The sequence below is a fragment of the Sus scrofa genome, chromosome 7 (assembly GCF_000003025.6).
Source record: "Sus scrofa isolate TJ Tabasco breed Duroc chromosome 7, Sscrofa11.1, whole genome shotgun sequence".
In the NCBI taxonomy this organism is placed as follows: domain Eukaryota; kingdom Metazoa; phylum Chordata; class Mammalia; order Artiodactyla; family Suidae; genus Sus; species Sus scrofa.
In genome coordinates, this window is record NC_010449.5 from 93,633,580 (window position 1) to 93,654,124 (window position 20,545).

Below are 20,545 nucleotides of genomic sequence, written 5' to 3' on the forward strand. Positions count from 1 at the left end.
AGCTGCAAAGGGAAACTCCAGGCTTTTCAGTCCCCCGTCCTCCCCACCGCCCTGCGTTTAGAATTTCTCTCCTACAGGCATCCCTCCTCCCTGATTAAAAACATAAACCCTGCTTTCTGGGGGGTCCCCCTGGAGGCCCAGCTAGAGCCGTGCTGGGCTGAGCTGGCTCCAGCGTGTTTCCTCTGACCCCCTTGAACCTAGGTCCCTTCCAGATCCTTGATGGGGTGTGGAATGGCTGGTGGAGACCAGGACCCAGCAGAGACCAGAGGAGGTCTGGCTTGAGGCAGGAGGGCCAGGAAGGCTTTGCAGTGCTCTCCTGGGGGAAGGCGGTGGGGAGAGGGCAGGAGATCGTGAGGACAACCCTGGGCAGCAGCAGGAGCCCAGCTGAGGTGAGGGGTAGGGGTCTGCGTGGACCCAGCCACCTGGTGGTGCCAGTTTCCCAGCGTCCTGGGTGTAGAGTCAGCCCAGCTTTTTCATTGGGGTTCAGCCATTGATCTGCTTTGGCTTCAGGTAACCCCTGCACCTTCCACAGGCTGGATCCTTTCTGTCTGGGCTCGGCTCTGCTGCGCACAGTGAAGCAGGTCCTGCAGGGAAGGAGGTGTGCGTGTTTCAGGGACGGGGAGGGGCACACAGAGAGGGAAGCCCTGCTAGGGTCAGGCGCAGGAGGAGGGGCTGGTACAGAGGCGGAGAGGCGGTAAAGGCGCCTTTAGGAAGTGGGACAGATCTGAGAAAGCCGCCGAGGAGGAGGGGCTCCGCATTATGGAGCTGTGATGACAGCAAAGGGAGAAAGAAAAAAAAGGAAGGAATGGATCTGCTTTTCTTTTTTTCTCTTTTTTGTATTTTCTAGGGCCGCACCTGTGGCATATGGAGGTTCCCAGGCTAGGGGTCGAATCAGAGCTGCAGCCACCGGCAACACCAGATCTGAGGCATGTCTGTGACCTACACCACAGCTCATGGCAATGCGGGATCCTTAACCCACTGAGCGAGGCCAAGGATCCAGCCCGCAACCTCGTGGTTCCTAGTTGGATTCATTAACCACTGAGCCACGATGGGAACTCCGGAAGGAATGGATCTGCTTTACAGAGGGAATGAGACCCACACAGGGCGAGGGGTAAAGAGACGTGCGGGAAGGAGAGAAGAGAGGCAAGAAGGAATCCGGACTGGCCGAGGGAGCACTGAGGAAGGGTCAGGGCTGCTGAAAAGTGACCACAGGCTGAGGTCAGGGGAAAAACCGTGGCGGGGGAGGGGCAGGTGGGAGGGGACCGTGGTGGGGGAGGGGGGAAGAATCGGAGTTGGGAGGAATGAGACACCTCAATCTGGAAAAACAAACTAGAAATAGGCCGAGGTGTCTCTGCTAGGCTGCTGGGGTTTGAGGTTTTCACACTGGTCACCAGCAAGGGCTGCAGGGCAGCAGCGTGTGGATTATTTTAAGTTCAGAAAGAACTCCGGGGACAATGATGACGGCCCTGGAAATCTGCTAGAGAGATTGTCCCAGTCCACACTCCAGCCCAGGTCTCTGCTGAGTCCAGGCTCCTGGACACTGCCACCTGGGTGTCCCACAAGCCCGGAAAACTCAACACACCTACAGCAGGACACACCATCTCCACCCACCTCTCCTCAATGCTGCGCACACCAGCCAGCCACTCTCCCAAGCCTGGGATCCCAGAGCCCTCCTTGCCCTCCTCTTCCGATGTCCTCCCCTCCCTGTCCGTCCAGTGGGCCCCCTTGTCCTGTGAATTGCCGTTTCTAACTCTCTCTCCTCCGGGCCCCTCCCCTCCACCCCCACTGCGCATCACCCCATCTGCTTCCTTAAATGGTCCACGGTTGTAAATGGCCTCTGGTCTCCCCTCCATCCCCTGTCCACCTAGACCATCCTCCACGATGCAGACAGCTCAGACTGAGCCCAAAAAAAGGCAGATCAGATCATGTTACATCCTGCTTGAAGGCCCTCAGTGGGGGGACACTGCCTTGTCCCCGTCCCACCCCCCATCCGCATTCATATGTTGAAGCCCTCACGTCCAGTGTGACCAGATTCTGAGATGAGCCCTTTAAAGAGGTAGTTAAGGTTCGATGAGGTCATAAGGGTGAGACCCGGTCCAGTAGGACTGGTGTCCTTAGAAGAAGAGGAAGAAATACCAGTGATCTCTCTGTGCACAGAGAAAAGGTCCTGACAGCACCTTGATCAGGAATTCTAGCTTCCAGAACTGTGAGAAAATAAGTCTGTGTTATTTTGTTATGACAGTCTAAGCAGGCTAATACCATAGCTTTGGGGATAAATACAGGTGCCTTAGTTTAGCCCACAGAGCGAAACCTCTTGATCTGGTCTTGACCTTCGACCACTCCTCCCACTCCCACTTTTCTGAAAAATATGCCCATCTCATGACTGTGATATTGACACCTGTACATCCAGTTAAGCCCGGCTGCTTGGACAGTCAGTGCACGCCTCAGTCACGTGTGCCCCACGCTGTGCAAGGCCTTCACTGCTCCTGCTTCCTCCCGAGACCACAAAAAGATCAATAAATAACATAAATAATGACAAATCTTCTAGGCAGGGTGATGCAGAGGTTACATCAGTTATATATTTTAATCCCCTAAACTTTGGAGTAGACAATAGTATCTTAATTATGTAATAGTGAAGAATGCAAGACTCCAGCACCTTAGGTGACACAGCCAAGGTCACTGCCAGTGATAGGAGAACAGGACTCAAACCCAGGTCTCCACAAATAAGCCACTCTCTGCTCTCCATTGCTTCTCCATCCAGTGTCACCCCACTCCCTGGGGTGTGTGTCTTCCTCATACAGCTAAGTGTGCCTGGTCCTTCAAAACTTGGCTCACCCAGTCTGCCTCTCAGTACTTCCTCCTGAATGCTCCCCAACCGTCCTGATCTTACACCCGCTATAGCTCGGAGCTTTCAGGAGGAATATCGTAAAAATTGGAGTCTCTATTTTAGGATCTTTTCTTTTTTCTTTCCTTTTTTTAAATTTTTTTTTTTTTTGTCTTTTTAAGGCCACACCTATGGCATATGGAGATTCCCAGGCTAGGGGTGGAATTGGAGCTGTAACTACCAGCCTATTCCACGGCCACAGCAAAGCAGGATCCGAGCTGCATCTGCTACTTACACCACAGCTCACGGCAACGCTGGATCCTTAACCCACTGAGCGAGGCCAGGGATTGAACCCGCAACCTCATGGGTACTAGTTAGTTTCATTAGTGCTGAGCCACAACAGGAACACCCTAAGATCTTTTCTTTTTTTTTTTTTTTCTTTTTTGTCTTTTTGTCTTTTGTCTTTTGTCTTTTGTTGTTGTTGTTGTTGCTATCTCTTGGGCCGCTTCCGCGGCATATGGAGGTTCCCAGGCTAGGGGTTGAATCGGAGCTGTAGCCACCGGCCTACGCCAGAGCCACAGCAACGTGGGATCCGAGCCGCGTCTGCGACCTACACCACAGCTCACGGCAACGCCGGATCGTTAACCCACTGAGCAAGGGCAGGGACCGAACCCGCGACCTCATGGTTCCTAGTCGGATTCGTTAACCACTGCGCCACGACGGGAACTCCAGATCTTTTCTTAATTTGTCCTTGGGAAGCAGTAGACTAAAATCCTTGAGTTAGTGAAAAGATTTTCTCTTTGACTTTTTAAAAAGAATTAAGATTAAACCAATAACAATAATTATTCTTCTGACTAAGAATAATTGGGTGTTTGAAACTACTGAAGCATCACTTCCCTTTTGAAAAACACCCGTCTTTGTTCATTATGTGCTGCTAACATCTAATGCTGCTGCTCCAGGCTCTTAATGGCTTGCCCTTCCTTACGTCTACCCTAGTCCAGCCAGCACGAATCCTTACCCATATTACAATCATTAATCCTCATGTCTGTTTCCTCTAATAGACTGGAGTCACCACCGTAGGGCTTAGAATCCCTTGCAAACCTGAATGAGGGCAGTTACAGTAGGACATTTAAAGGATGTAGGAGATACACTGAGAAGTTTATATGGGAAGAATTATGCAATTAGCACACTTAAAATTGGATATACACATAGACAGATATTGTGGCTTGTGTTTAAAGAGCACTATTTTATAGTGCTGCATATTTGAGCATGTGATGAGACGTATATGATGAGAGAGAGAGGCGGTAAAGCTTAATGGTTTGGAACAGTGGCTCTCACACTTAGCATACATCAGGGTCATTTGCAAGGCTTATTAAACACAGTTTGCTGGGACCGATGCCCAGTGTTCTGGAGCATGGGGCAGGGCTGAAGGTGATGCGGATGTCCCTCATTGTGGGATTATATTTTGAGAATCATTGAGCTGAAGTTTGGGTTCTAGTGTCAGATGGATCCAGGTAGACATTCTGATGTTGTTAAGAAGTAATTGTGGGGCCCTGGGTAAATCATTTGTCTCTGCTCCGAGGCTCAGTTTCTTCATCTCTAAAATGAGGATAAGGATCTTTTCTTACAGGGTTGCCATGGTGATTCAACGCAATAATGAGGGGAAAGCACTTGGCACGGTGCCTGCTACACGCTCTGTGCGTCATGCTCCTCCTCCTCTTCCTTTGCAGCCTCCGTGAACTTGGGTGCTGGGAGGAGCCTGGGAAATCACCTGCTTGAAGGTTTATGCACGAAAAATCCAAGACCTCAATATGTTAAGTGATCTTCTGCAGATCAGACACCTAGCTGGCAGTAGAGCCAGAATTCAAAGCTGCTTCTCTGGACCTTTAATAGTCTTTTTTTTTTTTTTTTTTTTTTTTTTTTTTTTGACCATACCCATGGCATGTGGAAGTTCCCAGGTCAGCAACTGAACCTGAGCCACAGCAGTAACCTAAGCCACAACAGTGACAATGCTGAGTCAATGCTAGGCCATCAAGGAACTCTCTAATTCTATATTCTTAAAGGCACTTAATTTGACACATGTAAAGAGAAGTATGCGATACATGAACAGAAAAGTCCATTAAATGTGGAAGAAGCAGTGTGTTTACTGCAGTGTCAACATGTAAAATGTGAGATGCTGAGGGAAAGGTACAGTGAAATCTACTTGCTGAGGCAGTGAAATGAGGCGGAAATAGCATGATGAGACGTATACCCCATTGCAGAAAGTTGTAGTGAGGGGCTATAGTCTTTTTGCCTTTTCTAGGCCCTCTTCCCATGGCATATGGAGGTTCCCAGGCTAGGGGTCTAATCGGAGCTGTAGCTGCCAGCCTATGCCACAGCCACAGCAACACGGGATCCGAGCCACATCTGCGACCCACACCACAGCACCCGGCAACACTGGATCATTGACCCACTGAGCAAGGGCAGGGGCCGAACCCGCAACCTCATGGTTCCTAGTCAGATTCGTTAACCACTGCGCCACGACTGGAACTCCATGAAGGGCTAATTATGGGGAGATAACTCCTTGAGGAGAAGCTAAGGGGGAAGGACAGCTGCACATCAGCAGCAAAGCCATGTGGTACAGCAGGGCAGGGAGGGACAGTAGAGAGAGGGCCCACTCCCGGGGTCCCCACCTGGCTTTGCTGGGAACTAGCCATGTGCCCTTGAGCAGTTAGTGCCACCTCCTTAGACGACCTCTGCATTCTCACCTGCAAGGGCTTTCTTATACGTCAGGTACTTTGCTAAGTCTCTCATCGCATGAAATTACTGCAACAACTCTACAGGCTGTGCCAGCAACCTGCCCATCTCTCTAGATCCATTCTTCCCCCTTCTCTCCTGCTGTCTGCTCTGCCAAGGAAGGCTGGCTTGTGTGGATGCATCAGTGGAGTTCCCGGGAGTCTGGATAACCAGGAGTCCAGCAGGAGGTGGCAGAGCAGGAGGCGAGGAGAGGGAGGACAGGGTATTTATTTCCCTGGTTCTTCCTATGAGGTTGCCTTGTGCTGACTGTGCCTTTTGACTGAAATCGCTCCCCTCTCACAGGCTTATCTACACGACTTTCCTTCTCAGCTCCCAAAACCTCTCCTCCTCTGTTACTTGAGCCAAAAAGTGCTAAATGTCCAATTGCTGTTAGCTGTCGATTTTCAGTCTTGTCCAACCTTTTGGATCATCCCAATAATTTGCTTTTTTTTTTTTTTTTTTTGGCTTTTTGGGGCTGCACCCAGGGCATATGGAAGTTCCCAGGCCAGGGGTTGAATCGGAGCTGTAGCCGCTGGCCTACACCACAGCCACAGCAATGCGGGATCCCAGCAGCGTCTGTGACCTACACTGCGGCTCATGACAACACCGGATCCTTAACCCACTGAGCAAGGCCAGGGATCAAACCCACCACCTCGTGCTTCCTAGTTGGGTTCATTAACAGCTGAGCCAGATTCTTTCCAGATTCTTAAGAAAGAATGGTGAATTCCCTTCAAGTTTCTGAGTAAAGGCTAATCTCATTTCTTATAAACACAGTTTGATTTCCCCGTTCGCTTCTGAGCATGTCATAAATGTTACATGGCATGTCTTCTAGGGCAGTTTTCCAGGAATCTTTTCCCAGGAAGATGTCTTTTAAATCACCCTCTCCCTGGGACCAGGCAATGATCCATCATTAATTGTAACTAAACTCATTAACCCCAATCACTTTTTCACAGGGAAATTTCTCTTTTTGGAGATTTCCACCAGTTTGGCTCTTACTGGAACATGGGTCCATTCAGCTGTCCCTAGAGGATGCCCTTGCTCAGTAAGGATGGAGACAAAGGGAAGGGAACTGAAGGACGTACAGGCCAGGGGTGGCTGGTTTTTCGCCTTTCTTGCTGAATGCCGGCTGCCTCCCAGGGCCTCTCAGGGGGAAAGCAGCCTCCTGGGGTCTCATTCTTAGCTCTGGTGTTTGTCACAGGAGGCTGTGACGTTCTGGGATGGGCTTAGATTTGGAATCAGAGGACTTGTGTTTGTGACTTGCCTCTTACTATCTGTGCTCTCCCGGGCAATTGTTTAACCTCTCGGAACCTCAGTGATAAAATGGGAATAAAATCTAGCTTTGTGGTTCTTAACTGATTTAAACACATGCATACAAAATGTTTTTGTAAACCACAAGACTCCACATAGACATAGGTCAGACGGCTTTTGGCCATTGATACTAAAAATATCTATCTCTGATTACTGAGGGGTTGTGGCAGAGGCAACCATTCATAAAAAAAAAATTGTCTTTTGTAGGACAGTGATCATTGTAAAGTGGCTGCCCAGCCATGACTGTATTTCCCAGTCTCCTTTGCATCTGAGTGTGTTAAAGTCACTAATTTTATCAGTAGACTAAGAGAAAAGTGGTAAGTATCATTTTGGAGCCATGGCAGCGAGAAGTGTCTGCCATCCCGAATCCTCTTCCCATCTGCCCCTTGACTGCAAGGCCTGCAAAGGCTTCGCAAAGTGGAAGAAAACTGAATTCCTGAATCACCATGTGGAAGAAAGCCACCTGCTGGCCGAAAACATCCTCCCTGGGTTATGATGCGAATGAGAAATAACTGCTCCTTTTGCAAAGCCCCTGAAATGCTGGGGCTTCTTTATTACAGCAGCTAACATTATTCTAAGTAATAAATGAGTCAAGGGGATGGGGGTGGGGGGGCTTTGTCAATAAAAAGGGCTGAAGATGACATGTGCCCAAGCACTGGCCATGTCTTTGTCACACTAACAGGTCACAGAACCAAAGGATAAAAAGACGTCTTCCGTGCTCCATCAGATGAGGTTGACAGTTTGCTTATTCACACACACACACACACACACACACACACACACACACACACACACACACACACACATTCTGATACATATTTTAGAATCACAGTGTTAAAGCTGGAAGTAATGGGTTTCAGACGCCATCTATGAAAAACTTATTTGTAGGAGTTCCCTGATGGCTCAATGGGTTAAGGTCCTGGCGTTGTCACTGCTGTGACTTGGGTTTGATCCCTGGACTGAGAACTTCAGCATGCCATGGGCATGGCCAACAAATGAAAACAAAAACCAAAACCTCATCTGTAGTTTAGGAAACTGATCCCAAGAGCAGGCGGACTGGCTCAAGTCCACAGAACGGTGGCCTCTCTACTGGTACCGCACACTCAGCCTCCCAGGCTCTCCTCCTCAGTGCTCTTCCCCATTCTCCACAGTCCAGCCCAGCTCTTCTCTTGACAAAGCCTGCATCTGGGTAACGTAGAAATGACTCACAAGACAGGAGACATGGGGATGAATGGATTTCATGATTCCATACCTACCATTTCATTGGCTGAAGGGCATTTTTCATTGTCAACTTCACAGCTGGCAAAAAAAAACCCCACGAGCCTCCTTCTAGCCAAACCCTTCTCCCTGTTTTTGTTTGTTTGTTTTTGGTGTGGATTTGTGTCCTTTTTTTGGGGGGGGGGTGCACACCCATGGCATATAGAAGTTCCGAGGCTAGAGGGAGAATTGGAGCTGCAGCTGCCAACCTACACCACAGTCACAGTAACGCCAAAGTCTTAACCCACGGAGCAAGGCCAGGGATCGAACCTGCATCCTCCTGGATACTAGCTGGGTTGGTTACTGCCGAACCACTACGGGACGTCCAGACTGGTGTCCTTTTGAAAGCTCTCCTCCAGCCATGCCAACCAACTATGTTATCTCCTGACTCTGCCAGGCCCTGCTTCTTTCACCCTGTGCCTTTGAGGATGCTGTCCCATCTCATCTGTTCCTCACCACCCAGCCCCCTCACCAAAGTACATCACTACTTACGCCTTCAAGATCCTACCTAAATGTTCCAGTCACTGGGAAGCCTTTTCCAGTTCTTCCAGGCTAGTCAGTGTTTTTTTCCATTGCGCCCCCATGGTGCTCCGTCTATGCCACTCTTCCACCACTCACGGCACAGACCTGTAGTTTTTATCCGCACCGTTATGGTTCGTAGGCTTCTTCTCATCACTAAGCTTTTGGAAAGAGTGATAATACATACACTGTGGTCACCGCCCTCATCTCCTTACCTGCGTTGTTCAGACCAGGAGTGGTCACCTGGCGCAAGGTAACCAGTCCGCAGGCGCACCGATCACCCTGCCTTCTACAGAGGAGTCTGTCCTGGGGGGATGGCCCTTTGGGGATGGGGGATTGGCCGCCTTGTCTTCACTGAGAATTTGCACTCAGATTAAAACACAGATGTTCTAGTTTGTTGTGGGGAACGGAGCTGGGAGGTCATGATAGAGTGTGAGGCTGGTGGCAAGCCGAGCCAAGCCTAGGAAGCATGTTGGGGGCTGGGGGAGGGGACAAAGTGGACAGGCCCCACGGGTAGAAGGAACAAGAACAGGAGCCCTGCACCAGGACTTTGCCTTATCTTCCTCCACCCACTTCATTTCTTGACCTAGTTCATGGGTTTCTGTTTCTTGTAACCCAATTGACCCTTGTTTAAAAGAAGCTTTACCCTCCCCTCTTGAGGTCAGAAACTCTTTTTTTTTTTTTTAAGGGCCGCACCCATGGCATATGGAGGTTCCCAGGCTAGGGGTCAAATCAGAGCTGCAGCTGCCGGCCTACACCACAGCCACAGCAATTGCCAGATCTGAGCCACGTCTGTGACCTACGCCACAGCTCACGGCAATGCCGGGTCCTTAATCCACTGAGCGAGCCAGGGATCGAACCCACGTGCTCATAGATACTAGTTGGGTTGGTTACCACTGAGCCACAACGGGAACTCCAGAAACGCTATCTGATTCTTCCTTGTATCACCAGGATGTTGCTCAAAGCACAGAAGGCGTTCAAAATACACTTGTGGGATGAGCAATGAGTAAATGAATGAATGAATGTGCCTGTGGGTAATAAATACCGGGCACTGTTTGTCTAGCTAGAATCCCGTCCTGCCAGGCCTAATACAAAAAGCTCTTTCCCTTTACTCATCACAGCACTGCCGTCTATGTCCTGCAGCATCTTAAAGTCCAGCTTTTGACAGGCGGCCTTTCTCTGAAGCAATTCTTATGTCTTAGAAATCCTGAGTCTGGCCCATCGGCATCTGGGGAGGCAACACTTACAAACAGGAGATGACGCGTTTACCTCAACCACCTCTGCTCAGAAGAAACCCAAGGTGGCCCCCTGGACCTTTTCCTGAAGAAACATGGGGAGAAGCAAGCTGTATTTAGAGAGATATAAGTATAGCTTTTATTTTTTTTTTAAAACCAACTCAGCATTTCCACTGGCAACGGTCAACATCGCTTACAACATGAGCACTGTTTCTTTTTTCGTATTTTTTTCTTAAAAATGTGTTTAAAATTAAACAGGTGTTTTTTTTTTTTAATTTCTTCTTTCCCTTAAAAAATGTATTTATGTCAATGCAGAAAGCCTAAAGATCTGTGGGCAGTTTTGTGTGACTTCATATGTGTGGTTATGTGTATGTGTGTGTGTGTGTGTGTGTGTTTTAAAGCCTTTCAAAATTTTTTGGGAAAATTTCTAGGGCACAGCCATCTCTCTTTCTATAAACCCAGGCTCCATGGGATTACGGCAACTAAGATCCCTCCTACTGAGGCAAGAAATAACCCATAGGCTGGAAAAAGAGCCTCACGAGGTTTAAAAACAAGCAGGAATGTGGGAGAGCTGAGGTCCAGTTCCCGTCTTGGAAAGATGCTTTTAAATATGGCCCGAGAGACCAGGAAAGATGAAAGGAGCCCCTCATTTTCTTATAAACCTCTAGGTTTTTGCATTCAGTCAAGAAACACAGATCAGTGCTCTGAGTCTGGTGCTTTAGGAAGTGAGAGGGCTGTGACGCTGACATGTCTCAGAAGCACTGACGTGAAAGATAATCTTTCACCTTAAAGAGCTCACTAGGTGGACACTGCTTCTCTCCTGCCTCAGATATGAAGCCAAAGATGCTTTAGGAGTCGTATTTCCTTTCTGTTTCCCTTGCTGCTCTACATCGTCATCACATTCCATTCCTATGTTGTCCCTGTCTCTCCCGTGGTGGGTCTTCCTGCAAAAGGATGAACATATAGACATGGACACGATGAGAGTTTGAAAAGCTTGGGCAGGGAAGAGAAAAAGGTCTTGTTTGAAACCGGATGTCGACAGAAGCTTGGTACAAAGTTGTTCCTGCTCCAGCCACAGCCCCCCTGTTCTTTAGCGCCCCACGGTGGGTGTGCAAACTTACTGCCACCCTAATGCCATCACTTCACTCAAGAATGCAGAGACTCAAAGATGGGGGGAAGGGACGTCCATGGAGCAGGAGACAGCTGTCACCCAGTGGGAGTGGGAGGTGTGTGGTTGAAAGTTCATGCTCTGCCCGTCGGCTCAGACCTTGGGTTCCTTTACAGCACCTTTGTCACCAACCTCAGAGAGAAAAATACGAGACGAACGAACAAACAAACGCTGGGCAAAACCTGATGGGGAAATGAAAGCAACCGAGATAATGACGACAAGGCAAAGAGAACCCGAAGCCAGCCACATGGATAGGACTCATTTTCACACCTCGCCAGCGGAGTGAGAACGGTGAGGTCTCGAATTGGACAGACAGGAGAAACCCTGCCCCCCAGGAACAATCAGAAGGTAGAACAATCAGAAGGTAGAAGATGGCAGAAGGGCCTGACCTCGGCTACGGGTCAGGGTCATGGGTGGGAGAGGGGGTGGAGGTGGACTGCTGCTGTGGTTGCTTCGTATTGAATTAAATACTTGGTAAAGTGGGTGTTGCCTCCGTTCTGTTGGGCTGATTAAGACTCTGCCCTTTCAGTTCACTGCCAGGGCCTAGTCGGGTGAAGTTCCTGGGGCTCGGGTCCTGATGCTGCCTCTCCAGGGCTGCTCATCCTGGAGAGGTCTCGGGTGGGGAAGCGCCCTTCTCCTAGGAGAAGTTCGAGGCCTGCCCGGCTGGAGGCCTCATCTGGGGGCTCAGAACCCCTTGATGTAGCAGTAGGCCTCCAGCGTGGCAAAGAGTATGTAGAGAAGCCACAAGCTCCCAAAGAGCCAAGTCGTGGCCAGCTTGCAGCCACGAGGGCCGCCCAGCTCCCCGCCCAGGTGGGGCCGCCGGCGGTACAAGAGCACGCTGATGCACACGAACGCAAAGATGGTGAAGAGGGTGACTGAGAAGGCCAGGGTGCCAGCTGACACGTGGAACTCCTGTCCCTGCAGGGCCCAGTAGATGGCGGCCACAGACCAGGCCAGGCCGATGCCCAGGAAGACGTTGACGGCGTTGCTGCCCGTGACGTTGCCAATGGAGGCGTCTGCATACACGTCCTGGATGGCGGCTGCTTTGCTGGCAAATGTATCTGCAAAGAGGCAGAGACAAATGGGAGCTGGCGGGAGGCTGAGACGGGGAGCACCTATGTTTGAGAAGGTCCAAAAGGCGGCTGGGGCCGGCAGGTTGAGCCTGGGAATGAGAGGCGGGGGGCTTGGCAGCACCCCCGCCCCCCCAGCTCTGCCATCAGTAAGTTGTGAGGCCTTGGGACAAGTCGCCTCAGTTCTCTGGGCTTCCCATTCCTCATCGGCCTGAGTCTGAGAGAGTCCCAGGATCTTTTCAGTCCTGATATCTACCGAGTGGATTTGTTGTTGCTTTTGGACTGCTTTTTCGGTAAAGGGAGTTTGGTATCCCATGATATCTCCGCAGGGAACTGTGACATCCTGGGAAGCTGCTTAGAGTAAGTGTCTGATTGCACCTGTCACACGGGGCATTTACTCACAGCAACGCTGACTGTGATGGAGCCTGTGGGCTTAGTTTAGCATCATGCTAGGTGTTGGACTTGTGGGGACAGAGGACATGCTGGGGAACCATGATGGAGACGTGCAGAGGGAGCTGGGGACTCAAGGGAGATGGGACTCTGGCTTTGCAGTTAAAGTATATGAAGCACAGGGCCTTGCGGGCTGCTTGACTTGAGATGTTGGCACTGGAGGGACGGGCAGGGCCATCTAGGCACCCTTTGTCTGACAGGTTAGGAAAAAATAAGGGTCAAGGAATCAACTCAAGGTAAGTAAGCAAAAGATTTGGCCCCAAAGCCCTTGTGTACGAGCTCTTTCCGTAGCATCACCTGACATGCAGAGAGCTTCAGCTGAGTGGACCACAGTGTAACCTTCTCCAAGCCCCCAATGCTGTCAGCTGTTCTCTGGACCCACTGCAAGGACCTGGAAATGCCCCAAGCTCTCTTCCTTGCCTGCTTGTCCTGGCCTGCCTCCTCATTGCCAATTTTCTCCCAGAGAAAATCTCTTGCCTTTTCCTGCCTATGGCCTTGCTTTCATTTTTATTATTATTATTAATTTTTTTGGTCTTTTCTAGGGCCATGCCCGCAGCATATGGAGGTTCCCAGGCTAGGGGTCTAATTAGAACTGCAGCTGCCGGCCTGCACCAGAGCCACAGCAACTCGGGATCCGAGCTGTATCTGCAACCTACACCACAGCTCATGGCAACACCAGATCCCTGACCCACTGAGTGAGGCCAGGGATCGAACCTGCAACCTCATGGTTCCTAGTTGGGTTCATTAACCACTGCGCCACAATGGGAACTCCTGACCTTGCTTTTTTTAAAAAAAAGTTTCATTAAAATATGGTTGAGGTACAATATTGTGTTAGTTTCAAGTGTACAGCAAAGTGATTCATATATATAATGACTATATATGTGAATATTGAGTATAGTTAAGATCTAGAGTATACTTCCCTGTGCTATACAGTAGGTCCTTGTTGGTTATCCATGTAATATATAGTAGTGTGTACATTTTTTTTTTTGCTTAAATTTTTTCCCTTTATTCTCTGCAACTTCTTCCCACATCTGTCCCTTTTACCCATACCTGCTCCTTCCCCTCTGGTATTTCCAGTGCCTCAAGGCCCAGGGGAACAGAAATAAATCACAGGGCATCTCCTTCACAAAGCCTTCTTTGAATTACCCATTGAATTTCCTAACATGACGCATTCCCATGACAGCCAAATCTCTTGCATCTTTAATGTACAGATAATCCTACCGGTATGCACTGGCGTTTGCGGAAGAGGTTTTCCTAGACTGTCATGTAGATTCAGTTACTCTCCAAGAGGATATGTTTTCTTGGCACAAGAAGCCTTTCCAGCCAGCAGAGTCCTGTCTGATGAGATTCAGCCCAGCCCTTCTGCAGGAGGAGGCAGTCTCTTTCTTCCTACGGCAACTGGGAGGCCAGCTCCCTGGCAGGAGTTCAGATACCTTGGGAGACCCCAGCTGAACTGAGGAACCTGAGCTAACACAGTCCCTCTCCGCCTGCTAACTGCTGCTGGCCTGCCCAGCCCAGCTGACATATATCCTCTCTTTGAAGCCAGCCCTAGCCCAGCCTTGCTGAGGTCCCCTGTTTTATACTTGCAAAGCACCTGGACTTTTTCGTCATAGACCTTATCGAGATGATCTTAATTCTAGTAGTTGAAAGTGATCTCTCCATTAGATTATAAACTCCACATAGAGAAGGGGGCCTGCCTCTCTTGTTTCCCATTATAGTCCCAGCAACTAGCACAGGACTGTATCAGGCTGTATTTGTCTAAGGGATGAATAAACACATGCTTATTCCTGTGCCTCTCTAGGTGTTGATAAGAAAATAAAAGCATGGTAATTCATCATAAGAAAGGACAAGAGCTCACGAAGCTTCCTTCACCTGTCCTGCTGGGAGACGCTCTGGACTCACAGGTGTCCTGGGCGGAGAGGTCTCTGGGCATTTCTACCACACTGTCTTCAAGCAGGCTGATAAGCTGCAGCCTCTCTGAGACTGCTGGTGGGAAGTGGGAGAAGAATCCAGCTGTAGCCGGATCATCTCATGTGGAGGTTAAGAAATGGCCACTTATTCAACCTCGGTAGGCCTCAGTCTCCTCATCTGTCAAGTGGGGCTCCTAACTCTCCCTGTCGAATAAGGTTTTGATGAGCACAGAGCAGGGATGGGCACTGTGAACTCTTAGCAGACATACTGCCTGATACATCAAATGTTAGGGATCATTCTTCCTATCAGGGATCCCCTTGAGTGACTTTTGTGTACCTCAAGGGCAGCGGCTCTGTCAAGCTCAGCTCTGAGATGGTAAAGAAGACACTGAGGCCAAGTGGGGAGGGGTCACTTGAACCAGGTGATAATATCCTCTCTGCAAATCCAAGCACCCGCCTCTCTCACCTGGCACAGAGGTGCCAAACGCCACAAAAACAACAGCCGTGACGGAGTCCTTGAGGCCAATGGTGCAGCCGAAGTGGGAGGCCAGGTCCCCGATGATGGCCGTGAGCATGCCAATGATGAGGATGGAGACAACGAAGCAGGCCCAGCCATGGCAGTACTCTGTGGGGGGCACGCAGGCGAACAGCACCTTCCAGAAGACCGTCAGGAAGTGCATGACGTAGTCAAAGCAGGAGGGCAGCCTCTCCTCGCCTGACTCATCTTCATCCTCGTCTCCTGCTGAAGGCGAGATAAACAGACCCGGGAAAGCGCCTCAGGGTCAGATCCTTACTGGTGAGAAAGTCAAGCCCAACCCACATCACAAGCATCATCAGCTGTACAGAGACTCCAGCTCGCTCTTGGGCTGCCGGTTCGGGCACCCGAAAAGAGGTGGAAATGGCAAACGAGTTGGGTTGCCCTACTGGTCAATTTGAATGCAAGGCACGCAAGGCGAGTAAGAGGGAGAGGATGGGAAATAAGAAAGAGAAGGGACAGGAGTTCCCTTGTGGAGCAGCAGGATAAGGATCTGGCGTTGTCGCTGCAGTGGCTCAGTGGAGTGGGTTCAATCCCTGGCCCGAGAACTTCCACATGCTGTGGGCGTGCCCCCGCCTAAAAAAAAAAAAAAAAAAAAAAAGAAAAAAAGAAACAAAGAGAGAAGGGAAAGAGATAGGTTGCAAGAATGAGAGAGGGACAGGGCAGGGAGAGAGTGGATGGAGCCAGCACTGGGTTGCTGAGGTGAAGACAAGTGAAGTCAGCTGGGTGTCTGCTTTTTCTGGGCACCCCTGGTGCTCCTCTCTCATTTTCCTGACATGACAGCTGCAGAAACCTCGTGCTTCTGGTCATTATCCATCCCCAGTGGGACAGCTGTCACTCCAAATCATGTGGGCCTACTGGGGAGTCAGTGCCATCCTCCAAATATCCCATGGGACAGAACAGGGATGGGCACTGTTTGTTCCTGCTGGGAAGTGTGGGCGGAGTCACCCACTCAGCAGTCCAGGAGGAGAGGTGCTGGGGCACCCTGGTGCCCGGTCAAGGGCAACCTCTGGCATGTTTTGACATGACCAGTAGATGCAGGCGTCCTGACTCCTTGGGTTCCAATTACAGCTTTTTGCTGTGAACAGAATCTGGAATGTGGGGTAAATCTCCTCAATTCCTTCCTTTAAAAAAGGAGGGAGCTAGATTATGTGGCCAATATTCCACTTATTGCCTCTTTAGGGACAAAGTAAGGTCATCAGAGGGGGAACTGGGAGTATCTGAAGCGGGTGATGGGAAAAGTGGGGCCGCAATCCCAGCAGAAGTGGTCCTTTCTTCCTGGCCTTACTTTTGTTCTGGTGCTGGGACCTCTGGGATGTGACCTAGTGGGTTGCTATGACAACAAAGCTTTACAGAAAGAGACAGGGCCAGGAGGGCTGGGCAGCACAAGGAGACCTCCGTGGTGCTGAGCGGCAATCCTGGGGTGGGGGGGGTGAGACCCTTCTCATCCCCATACCAAGCCATGCATAGGCCTCTGAGACGCTGTGCTGTGCTGTGGGTCCCCAGTGAAGAAACCTGTCACTAAGTGCCGAGGAGAGGTCTGGAATCATCCAGGGTGGAGGTTTGTCAGTCAATGCAAAGGTTTCACAAACCCCAGACACTCACATCTCTAAATTAGAACAGTTCTCCATTTTACAGAAAAAAAGGACCAAATGAGTAAGAGGACAGAATGATGGCAAACGGCATTTATTCAGTTTCTATTGGTGCCAGCCTCTGGCTTTTAGTACTTTCTTTGCTGGGAAAGGTAGCAACAGTTCTCTTTGGGGATGAGGAAATCGAAGCACAGAGAGGGTAGCTTGTCCCAGTTCACACAGCAGAACCAGGGTTTGAAACCACAGAGAGCCATGCTCTTTCAGTCACTCCACGATGCTCTTCCAAAATGACCCAGCGAAAAGGCAAACATCTAGGACTAGAGCTGGGACAACTGGCCACAGAGCCCCTCCCAGAGATTGGCGGGCTGTGGACGTGGCTGTGTTCTTCCTTCTCCGGAGCTGCCTGCTCCTCCCAGTAAGGCCTGTGCCCATCTTGAGACCCCCTTACCTGCACTGACAGTGATGGCCTCCATGAACTGGTCCCTCCAGGAATGGGTCCCCACAACCAAGGCCAGGTTTGTCTTCCTGATCAGCTTGTCCACCGTACTCTGTCAGGGAGATAAAAACTTGGAACCATGAGGTTGGAAGGCTCAGAACCATAGAAGTTTGAACGATACCCTGCATTTCAGGGGGATCCATACATGGGTTCTGAAAGTTATGCATGGACAGCCTTAGGTGGTATGTTCTGAGATAGTCCTTCTATTGTCCTTTTCTTTGCTTGTGACTGCTGACATTGGATATTTAAATAATACAGAGAGAAGATGGATAATGACGTCAACAAATCTAGCCCTGGAGTAGTGAATTTTAGTATCTTTGTTTTAAAAATTAAACAATAGCGATGATACATTCAGGAGCTTTATAGCTCATTTATTCCATGGGCTATGTTATGTTTCTTCACAATATTCCTGGGATACAAAAGCCAGTACTGTTTGTTCCGTATTACATACGGGAAAACGGGGAGTGGGTAAGTGATTTATTTGTTTAGTTTCAACTTCACACATTCAGTGGTAAAACTGGAACAAAAGTTCAGGTCTTCTCCCTCCCACTTCATTAATCCATTATTCGATTATATCTCACTTATGGCCTGACCTTGAACTCATAGGACTCTTCAATGATGACCTCTAGTTTGGGGTGTTCCCCCAATATTGGCTTTCCCATTTCCGCTATCCTCTTGGCTTCCTCTTCCTCCACAGTCAGCTTCCTGTCTGTCACCTCTGCAACAAAACAAAATCAGACTAACTTTAGCATATCTGCCATTCCCTGGAAATCTAAAGCTCAGAGTATTGGGTGTGGGCATTGGGCTTACAGCAAATAGCTCTTGAGGATGGAGATTCTGTGTATTTTTTAGTGCCTCTTTCTATAAAGTGCTGAATACTTCATGGTCATCAGGCCATGAGAAGATTCCATAGGTCTCAATTAAATATTCCTCTTTCCATTTTATACCTGGGTGGGCAACCTGACCCTAAGACCATCTGAGAAACAGCACTAAGCAAAGTCCCAAGTCATTTGGTAACCACTGAAGAGGTGGAAACAAAAGCCAAATCTCTTGACCTTTAAAGATTTTGAACAGTTAGGCATGTCTGTTTGTTCAGCTGCTTCCTGTAAGGGTTCTTGCGGGTCAGAAACATATTTTGATCCAAAGGGAATGTCTACTTGTTCACAATAACATCTGTTTCCAATACTCTTGGGACTATCCCCTCTATAAAGGAGAAAGAAGAGATGTTTCCAGGAATAGCTACATCTCATACTAGTGAATATTAGCTGCACAATGAGAAACTTGGAAGATTTCCTCCCCAAACTTCATGATTTCCAAATGAAAGCTTCTCCAGGACTTCTAAGGAATAAGGAATATTTCTTCTGAAATATTCAAAACAAAACAAAAGAAAGCTCTTGATTTCCTTCCTTTTGAGGCATTCCCTGTGGCCCTTCAGCATCTTGAGTCATTTACCAGGATCCCTTCGCATGTTGAATAGTTAGAAACTTTTTCCACTTCAGCTGGCGAGTCCATTTTAAGACCACTTCACCATGAAGACGTGTTTTGCGGATTAAAGTGAAATAGAGATGGAATCTCTTTATTCCCCTTTGATTAGAAAATTGCTCTTGGCAGTCTGTTTCTTTCAGAGCTCATTTAAAACTCTTTCCATCCGAGTCCACATTCTCACATGCAATTAATTCTTTTATTTGGCTCTTTAGTTACTTTCATTCCACACAGTGAATCTCCTAGGGGAATTTTCTAGTCCCTGAATAATGTCAAGGACAAAAATGGGTGAGAGGCCAAGAAGGTCTTCTTTTCTATCTTGGGGATTGGTGAAGCATGGGGAGGGGTGAGACTTGAGCTCTTGAGGTTGCAAGGAAAAGAATTCACAGCAAAGACTATACACCAAGAAGAGAGCCTATTTTACATAAGGATTTTCTTAGTTGTTCTGAATGAAGACTGGTAAGAGTGTGTAGAGAATTCACACGCTGGCTATTTTTACTCAGTGCTTCTAGCACCAAACACAGAAGGCAATCCCCCAAATATTGGGGAGCTGTCCATGGTGCTGTCCTCCCTCTAGTGTTGGTGACCCCTTTCAGAAAAAAATTATTTCTTTCTTTCTTTCTTTCTTTCTTTTTTTTTTTTTTTTGTCTTTTTGCTATTTCTTTGGGCTGCTCCTGCGGCATATGGAGGTTCCCAGGCTAGGGGTCTAATCGGAGCTGTAGCCACCGGCCTACGCCAGAGCCACAGCAACGCAGGATCCGAGCCGCGTCTGCAACCTACACCACAGCTCACGGCAACGCCAGATCGTTAACCCACTGAGCAAGGGTAGGGACCGAACCCGCAACCTCATGGTTCCTAGTCGGATTTGTTAACCACTGAGTCACAACGGGAACTCCCAGAAAAAAATTATTTCTTAAGGATCAATGTCCTTCTGTACATTTGTAAGCAGACATCCTCTAGCAGCCTGACTTCATTTAATCTATTGATTATGAGTCTCTCATTACTTAATTTTGAAGGTAAGTCTGGCTATGAAGTTAGCAATCCTAGAAGCCAGACTGCAAGCCACTCAACATAAGAATACTATTGGAAAAAGATGTATATATAGATTCCTTAAAAACATGGGTACTCTTTTCCTCTTCCTGTGGCTTTTGGCACCATATCACAATGCCTATCCTAGCAGTAACAGTATTATTCCACTCCTCCCTCCCTAAATCCCCCATGTCATACTTTACATGTGCCACAAGAACTTTATACCAATATAATGAACTCTCCAGTGACTTATAAATGTACCTGTCTAACCTCTTGTCTAGCCATCAATCTGGCACTATATCCATCTGGCAGGATATTGATCTACCTTCTGACCCATCCACTACTGTGGTGACAGTCAGTTCTTCCAACTAGCTTTCTGCAAAAATCTCTGACAAATAACCAATCCTCAATCTTTGAATTTCCCACAGCCCCACAGAAGTACTATATATATATCAATCAATATATAAACTGATTGATTCACATGCCTTTAAATCAACTCTGATTTAGTTTTGGTTTGGTGGTAATTCCTGCCTTCTTCTACTTTTGTAATCATTATCCTTTACATTCAAATTAAGCTAATTTCTTGAGAGAGTGATAAGTCTCAAACCAAAAAAAAAAAAAAAAACAAAACCCATAATTATTCTAATCACTGTTTATGTAAGTCCTCAGAACTGCAAGTGAAGATAATAAATAACAAGTGATCTTGATATTGAGACCAACTAAACAAACTCTCAGATCTAAGAAAAGTAGGAGGGGGAGAAAGAAAGAATGAAACTATTAATGGAATGGAAGGTTAAACAAGTATGGGAAGAGGAAAGAGCTTGCCAGGTCAGACTGGCATAGATTGCCAGGAATGTTCTACAGATATCCTTGGAAAGAAATGGAGCAATGCAGC

General features: G+C 48.5%; 1 protein-coding gene across 10 annotated transcripts in view; it reads right to left on the reverse strand.

The window, feature by feature from the left end:
* SLC8A3 (solute carrier family 8 member A3) overlaps positions 10,030 to 20,545 on the reverse strand; it is a 153,875-nt gene continuing 143,359 nt past the window's right edge. For 8 of the 10 annotated variants that reach the window (XM_013989127.2, XM_021099412.1, XM_005656358.3 and 5 more), the window contains 4 exons: positions 17,733 to 17,857; positions 17,092 to 17,191; positions 14,983 to 15,258; positions 10,030 to 12,147 (listed from right to left, as the gene is read on the reverse strand). In XM_013989127.2, the coding sequence (XP_013844581.1) occupies positions 11,771 to 12,147; positions 14,983 to 15,258; positions 17,092 to 17,191; positions 17,733 to 17,857 (878 nt within the window). In that variant the 3' untranslated portion in view covers positions 10,030 to 11,770. The remainder of the gene's footprint in view (positions 12,148 to 14,982; positions 15,259 to 17,091; positions 17,192 to 17,732; positions 17,858 to 20,545) is intronic. The other 2 variants (XM_013989129.2, XM_013989131.2) reach the window with 1 other exon arrangement.